General features: G+C 34.5%; 1 protein-coding gene and 1 pseudogene across 1 annotated transcript; both read left to right on the plus strand.

The window, feature by feature from the left end:
• Positions 1–129: 129 nt before the first annotated feature.
• Positions 130–3,273, plus strand: LOC147938138 (uncharacterized). The gene is made up of 8 exons (XM_087465493.1): positions 130–164; positions 256–1,939; positions 2,017–2,205; positions 2,317–2,406; positions 2,482–2,589; positions 2,659–2,910; positions 2,999–3,037; positions 3,259–3,273. The coding sequence occupies exons 1-8, from the start codon at positions 133–135 to the stop codon at positions 3,271–3,273; spliced, it is 2,409 nt and encodes an 802-aa protein (XP_087321619.1). The 5' UTR covers positions 130–132.
• A 59-nt stretch (positions 3,274–3,332) lies between these two features.
• LOC147938139 (uncharacterized) lies at positions 3,333–4,325 on the plus strand (annotated as a pseudogene).
• The last annotated feature ends 3,825 nt before the right edge of the window (positions 4,326–8,150 follow it).

Consider the following 8,150-nt stretch of genomic DNA (forward strand, 5'->3'; position numbering starts at 1 on the left):
TGTGCACTAGAGATGATATTAGCGTATTTGCAGTGGTATGTGATTGAGTTATTTACATATCTGGAACACTTTTTTAATGTTGCTTTGGTTTGAAATGTTGTGATAAGGTTTTAATTAAGCTTAGAACATATAATGTTGGACAAGGCATGGGTGCATCTATGCAGGTAAAGAATTAATTTATATAGGTTAGGTTTAAGCTGAAGTTTGGATACTTTCCCCAATTCTTTCTTCTGTCCCATTTCTTATTCATTGAAGAGCTGATCCTGGTTATGAGAGAGGCGCTCAAAAATTTGTACGGGATGTGACTGTGGCGTTAGGAGACATTGATATGATGATATGTCCCTGCAAAGACTGTCGTAATGTAGAATGCAAATCAGGCAGTGACGTGGTTGATCATCTTGTAACTAGGGGGATGGATGAGGCTTACAAGCTGCAAAACGATTGGTATCATCATGGAGACGTGAACTTAGTGGTCGATGGTGACAGCAAACTAAATCAGTGGAATGAGGAAGTTCTTGAGTTATATAAAGTAGCTGAATATTCTGACAAAGAGTTGGCGAGTAAGGGTAAGGGTGACTCAGGTAAGATTGCAGATGGTGACTTAGTTGAGATTGCAGAGGGTGATGACAAGAGAGAAGATGAGTTCCTTGCAAAGCTTGCAGATGCTATTATGCCATTATATCAAAGTTGTTCAAACCACAGCAAGCTATCGACTATTGTGTCTTTGTTCAGGCTTAAGACACATAATGGCTGGTCCGACAAGAGCTTCAATGAACTGCTGGAGACATTGCCAAAGATGTTGCCCGAGGATAATTTGCTTCACACATCATTTTATGATGTTAAAAAATTTCTGAAGAGCTTTGATATGGGGTATAAAAAGATTCATGCATGTGTTAATGACTGCTGTCTATTTAGAAAGAAGTACAAGAAGCTAGACAATTGTCCCAAATGCAATGCTTCACGGTGGAAGATAAATACGCACACTAGTGAAATAAAGAAAGGTGTCCCACAGAAAGTATTACGGTACTTTCCAATAATCCCAAGGCTGAAGAGAATGTTCAGGTCTGAGGAAATGGCCAAGGATTTAAGGTGGCATTTTAGTAACAAAAGCAGTGATAGCAAACTCCGGCATCCTGTGGATTCTGTTACATGGGATAAGATGAATGAAAAGTATCCTTCATTTGCAGCCGAAGAGAGGAACTTACGGCTTGGACTATCCACTGATGGCTTTAATCCGTTCAACATGCAGAATACTAAGTATAGTTGCTGGCATGTTCTGTTAGTAAACTACAATCTGCCTCCTCACCTATGTATGAAGAAGGAGAACATAATGCTAACCTTGCTGATTCCTGGTCCACAACAACCTGGCAACAGTATTGATGTCTACTTGGAGCCTCTTATTGACGATTTAAACCATCTATGGAAGGAGGGAGAGTTAACATATGACGCCTCCAGTAGAAGTACTTTTACTCTAAGGGCAATGCTTCTCTGGACTATTAGTGATTTTCCTGCGTATGGAAACCTTGCTGGTTGCAAATTAAAAGGGAAAATGGGCTGTCCCATTTGTGGTAAAAACACATATAGTAAGTGGTTGAAGTTCAGCAGAAAGCATGTGTATATGTGTCACAGAAAGGGTTTGGCACCAACACATAGTTATAGGGAGAAGAAGACTTGGTTTGATGGAAAAGCTGAACATGGGAGGAAGGGAAGAATTTTAACAGGTCGTGAGATATCTCAGAATCTGAAAAACTTCAAAAACGAGTTTGGAAATGTGAAAGAATCAGGGAGGAAGAGAAAAAGATCCGACTGTATGGAATCAGTCTATGATAATGACGATGTATCCAATAAATCTGAGGAAGATGAGGAAGTAGAAGTAGACCAGGAGGAGTTGTCAAGATGGAAAAAAAGATCAATTATTTTCAAACTGGCTTATTGGGAGGTATGTTTATTAATTTTTTTTATTAATTAAGCTATGTTTAAGTTGGGATTTTTATGAACTGTAATTGTGTTGTGTAGGATCTTCTGGTAAGGCATAATTTGGATGTAATGCATGTAGAGAAAAATGTGGCTGCAAGCATTTTCTCTACATTGTTGCATTGTGGTAAATCTAAGGATGGTCTCAATGCTCATAAATATCTGGAAGATATGGGTATAAGAAAGGAATTGCATCCTACCATCCAAGGAAAGAGAACCTACCTTCCCGCAGCACCTTGGTCTTTGTCCAAGCTAGAGAAATGTTTTTTTTTGCAAACGTCTATTTAAATGTTAGGTAAGTTTAATATTTGAGTGATGGATAATAACATGTTTAAATGTTAGGTTGTGAGTGACACGACTAAAGAAAGGAGGAAGAAACAGATCCCTCACACTACTAGTCGTAAAGGAATGGTCAGACTTACGGAAGAAATGGTAAGCATACTACCATCTATGTTTTTTGATCTGGTAATATCTACCTTGCTAATTGATGTGTTGCTTTTTTCACAGAAAGTTGAAAGCGAGGATCCATCTGAAGTTACAAGGCTAAAGGTTTGGGTCAAGTCGCGTACCAAAAAGGATAGTACACCAGTTAATACGAATGCCGCAGAAAAGATTGTAAGTACCAAATTAGCATGTGGCTTAGTGATTTTGTTACCCATTAAATATTGTATTTCCTCTTATCAGAAAAAGGCAGCTAAAATGGTTGGTACTGATGGTCCAACAAGTACAACAAATCCGGATGTAGATCATCTCTCCCAGCTTTTGGGACCTGGCAATCCTTGTATGCTGAGGGCAATGGGTAGAGGCATGAGTAAGACCAAATTAGCTTGTTTCCAAATTAAGAACAAATGTATGGCTGACATGCAAGAGAAGCAAGTTCAGTTAGTAAAGCAGGTCAATCAGTTGCAAAATGAAATTAAGAATTTAAAGAAGCAGGTTAGTTAATTACTTGGACAATTCTCAAAGTATTCATTAACTTGCTAATTTATTAAATGGAATTTGACATTGCTTTCTTAAATTACAGGGACTAGAGCCTGAAATTAGTGAAAACTCATATCCAAGAGTAAGTGATTCCTTATTCTTATTATATATGATCAGTTATTCCTTCAAGCTTATTTAAATTTCTAACTTATGTTTATTTTCGACTTCAACATTTGTAGAGTGTAAACAAAAAATCACACCCTAGGTGTGTGTTGGTTGATTGGCCTGACACTGATGAAAACATTGCTGAGGAGCGTATTCTTTCTTATGATCCTGATGACATAGTGAATGACTCTCGTCTAGGCCTTATGGATCTGAAAGTGTTGGTTGAATCTGCTACGAAACCAAATGCATTCCTCTGGAGACCTGCAACTAAAATGTTTACTATTGAGGAAGCTGTTGGACAGATGATTGCATGGCCTGCAGATAAATGTGTTCTTTTGGATAAAGAGGTCCAAATAGAAGACATTGCGCTGAGGGTAAAATTTATTGTCCTTTCCAGACAATTTATTTTCCGTTACTATATTCTTATTTGAATTGTGTTTTCCTGAATGTGTGTGACAGAGCCTAAATGGAAGTTCCCTGAACAAATGTCAACTACTGGATTTGTCTACGGATGAATTGATTGTTGCTGAGTGTCGTTGGCACACAGAAGAACCATTTGCATTAGTTAATGGTCTTCTTACTGGGCCAAAAGCTGTTAAAGTATCCGTGGATTCAGTATATCAGTCTGACACGTTCATATGGAGGCCTACAATGGACACGACATACCTGAAGGACTGTTTGATGACTTATGTAGCATGGCCTGCCCATAAAGTTGTTCGTCAGAATGGCGAGAGTTCTCCTATACATAATTCTCCATCAACTAATATACCATCAGGTTCTACATCAACAGCAGGGGCAAAATCTGCAGCAACATGTTCTAAATAACCTATTGAGGATGCAATAGGTCCAGGCTCTCCAACTAAGAAAACTCTACCGCATTCACAGTCTCTTATCCTAGAATCTCAGGTAAATGTTTTTGATATGTTATGAAGTTGTTTCTGTCAAGTCATATGATTGTTGGTTGGCTTATATTATTTGACATTGCAGCGTATCAATGAAGTTGTCTCAAAGGAAAATAAGAAGTACAGACTGATGGATATTACCGGAAAGAAGCTGGTTGTTGCTGAAGGACGATGGGCAACAAACGATCCAAGCCAAATGTTCGCTTTATTCGTTTGGGTTATAATGCAGTTAAAGTGTGGGTAGATATTGTCAAGGTAAGCGTTGCAGCAGTTTGGAGGCCATCAGAAGAAATCGAGATGATGGAAGATGCCCTTAGCACAGTCATTGCATGGCCAGAGGACAAAGTGATCATCATGTCATAAATTAACCATGAGGTTTACTGTCTCCTACTTCAGACTTACAATCTATCTTATGGATTTGTTTTTTATCTTCAGACTTGTCTTGTTCCTTATGGATTTTAAACTTGTGTTATGTACTATGTATTATGTTGGATTGTGAAATGGTAAACTAGGGGATTTAATATTAATATAGGTTCAAGGTCAATTTCAAAATAACAAGAAACCAGTGTTCTCAAAAAACTTATAATCGCATCTAAAATTCTGCTATAACAGAATATATTATAGCATAAAGATATTGCTAACGAAAACTGAATTAAACCGTTTAACTAACGTTATGGTAGAATCACCTAACCTTGCGTGTATAATGACTTATAACATTATCTTTAAAAATTTGAAAAGCGGGATAACATAGCATTTCTCTACTGCTATGGTATAGTATTATACCATAGCATACAAATTATTCGCTATCATATGTGAGGTACCTATAATAACAGTGGCCTAACATAGCGTTTGTGAAAAAGCTATGAATTACATATTATAGTGTTTCTCTCGTGCTAACAATGTACATATTTGTTGTAGTGATTATTTAATATAACAGTTATAGTGTACGCAATGATTATGTATAAATTACATTTGTACACTTAATAATGTGTACAGATTACATCTGTACAGTTAATAAGGTGTACGAATACAAAAAAATTATATAATAGTTTTTAAAATTATTAAACAAAATGTATATCAAAAGATAGAGAAAAATACATAGATTTTTTTTTGCTTGAACAATTTTAGAAAAAAAAATTATATTACCAAATATTTGTATAACTAGATATGAGGGGAATATGATGACACAAGAAAAAGAAACAAAATAATAAAAATAACCATGTTTTTTATATAACTCACTAACTGTGTTTTATATATAATTTCAAATAAAGAAACAAAGAAAGAAGATAAAAAAATGAGAGACTAGAAGATGGAGACAGTGTGTGTTAATATTAAAAAAAAAACAAAAAAACAAAAAGCACTAATGCCTTTATCCGCAATTTAGCATATTTCAACATTACCCCACCCATATCTATTACACACACAGTGAAACATGATTCTTTCTCTAATTTTCAATAGTGTTTGTACTATATTTCTAATTAAGTTCTAAAAAAGTAATAAAAATCTAAGAAACCCATTAATCAATTAGATTCAAACAGGTATGTGGTTTACGATGAAACTTTAAATTTTTGGTTCAGATATCATTTTTTTGTTTTACTTTTTGTAACGTGATTATATTGATTAATTTAAGCTCGAATTACACCAGTCATCATGTGAAAAAGAATAATTACATGTGGTATATGGTATCCGTAATAGTATTATGGGAGTACACTTTCAAATAAATCTCATTAATGGTATATGTTTATATTAAATCAATATAGGTTTCGATAAATAAATTAATAATAATTATTAAGGGTAAATTATAAAATACTAATTTAAATTATGCAATTTATTTACTTTATAAAATCGAAAATATATTATTAATTTTTTAAAAAATGAACAACAAATAAAAAAGAACATAGAAGAATTGATATATAACTTACCATATTTGCTGGAAAAAAAAACTTACCATATTTATTTGTTAAACAAATTCAACTTCTAGGCAGAAACAACTTTAGGACCTTTCGCCATTGCAAGAGCCCAAACTAGATTCTTTAGAATCGTAGAGCATTTCTTTAAAATTTATTTTTATTTTACTCTGCATTTAAAATTTACTTCCATTTTCGAGCTCATTAACACATGTTTGTTTTTAAATGATCATATTTTCTTTATTTTTTTCTGTTAAAATTTGACTTATATTATTACTACCAATGAAATTTTAATAGTATTTTTTTTACTATTTTGACATTTCATTTATATTTTAAAATTTTGTTTGAAATTTATTTACAATTTCTATTAATTATAAGTAACATAAATATGCACTAAATGAATATCTTAAATTTATGTTAATGTTAAACAAAATAGTGTTGCTTAGGTGGATGTTTAAGTGCACACTTTGGATGGAGGGGGAACTCTCTATTTTTTTTTTTTGGACAAACGGATGGGGAACTCTCTAATCTTATATAATAAAGTAGAGTATCACTTCTAAAACTTTCTCTCAGGGACTGCCACATAAGCAACTGAGAGACTGCCATTTGTCCAAATCTATGTTTTTTTGCATTAAAGTATTCAATTAAAAGTGTTTAAAACAATAACTAAATCAAAAACAGATTAAGTAAATAAATGAAATTTTAAGAGATTAAAAACAATACTATAAGTTTTTTTAGTAATAATAAAGTAAAATGATCATAATTCAAAATTTTAAATGTATTATTTAGTTTTGCAATGAATGTAAAACGAAAATTATAATTAAAAATAAAAATAAAGACAGGTAGAATAAGTACTTAAATTTTTACGGTGAGGTGTTCTAATCTAACTAAATTAGGAAAATAACGCTGACCATCATAGAGTAGTCAAAAAGATATTACAATATCATATAACCTACATATGAGTCACTATAACAACAACATCACCAAAGTAACAAACGACCAAAAAAAAAAAAAAGAATCTGTAACAAAATTAAACTTTACCAATGGAAGCTATTTTCTACGCATTGTACTATGAAACAAGCGCAATGCCAACACATGTACACACCCACCTCATTCTAAAAATCAAAACACCGAAAAAAAAAACAACATCAGCTATACAATCTCATATTCTAATGACCACATACTACAACCAAAGAATCCATATTTCTGAAATATAACCAACTTGTATATTACCTTTCACGAATAATTTGACAGATTTTATACATGCAGCTATGCTATCATTTGGAGTAGCTATCCTATAAATGAAAATTTAAAAGACAGTACTATAAGTTCTTTTTAATAATATCATTTAACTTTTAACAGAAAAATGATCATACTTCAAAATTTTTGAATGTATTATTTAGTTTTAGAATGAATATAAAACGAAAATCTTAATTAAAATTAAAAATAAAGACAGCTAGAAAAGTACTTGAATTTTTATGGTGCGGTGTTCCAATCTAACCGAATTAGTGAAATAACACTAACCACTATAGAGTAGTCAAAAAATATATTACAATATTACATAACCTACATATAGGTCACTATAACTACAACATCACCAAAGTAACAAATGTAACGCCCCGACCGCCACCTCTTAGTGGGCCCTATGTCCAATCTCACTCCATGAGCCCACCTTCCTTAATGGGTCTCACGTCCTCTCACTAGGCACGTGCGCCCATCCATATCCGACGGCCGGTTTGCTACGTCCATGAGGTTTTAAAGACTTTTTACCGTCCCTACAAATCACCACATGATCTTTCCCTGTGTTTTGTCCTCACTCGCACAGTTCCAATAGTCACTTTCCGGAAGGTCACCCATCCTAAGACTACTCCAGCTCAAGTACGCTTAACTCTGGAGTTCTCTCAGGACCCTTGACCAAAAAGATAAGTGCACTTTGGTGACATAGGTAGCCTTTTAAACCTCTCCGCAAGTCTCTGAAACCAGGGTGTCACAATTTACCCCCACTAACAGATCGCAACGTCCTCATTGCGCACCAAGACCGTCATCCCCGGCAGTGTGAGCCCACTCGACTCCACACTCGTCTGGGTTCGGCTATGATACCACTTGTAACGCCCCGACCACCACCTCTTAGTGTGCCCCATGTCTAATCCCAGTTCATGGGCCTGACGTCCTCTCACTAGGCCCGTGAGCCCATCCATATCTGACGGCCGGTTTGCTACGTCTGGGAGATTTTAAAGACTTGTATCGTTCCTACAAATCACCACATGATATTTCCTTGTGT

This window comes from Camelina sativa, chromosome 9 (genome assembly GCF_030686135.1).
Source record: "Camelina sativa cultivar CO46 ecotype springtype chromosome 9, ASM3068613v1".
Classification (NCBI taxonomy): Eukaryota; Viridiplantae; Streptophyta; class Magnoliopsida; order Brassicales; family Brassicaceae; genus Camelina; species Camelina sativa.

Excerpts from the sequence above, each read along its gene's own strand:
- LOC147938138 (XM_087465493.1), top strand. The coding sequence starts at position 133 with ATGTTGGACAAGGCATGGGTGCATCTATGCAG. Across the intron at positions 2,206-2,316 it reads AGAGAACCTACCTTCCCGCA|GTTGTGAGTGACACGACTAA; the intron begins GCACCTTGGTCT and ends TTTAAATGTTAG. Across the intron at positions 2,590-2,658 it reads CGAATGCCGCAGAAAAGATT|AAAAAGGCAGCTAAAATGGT; the intron begins GTAAGTACCAAA and ends TCCTCTTATCAG.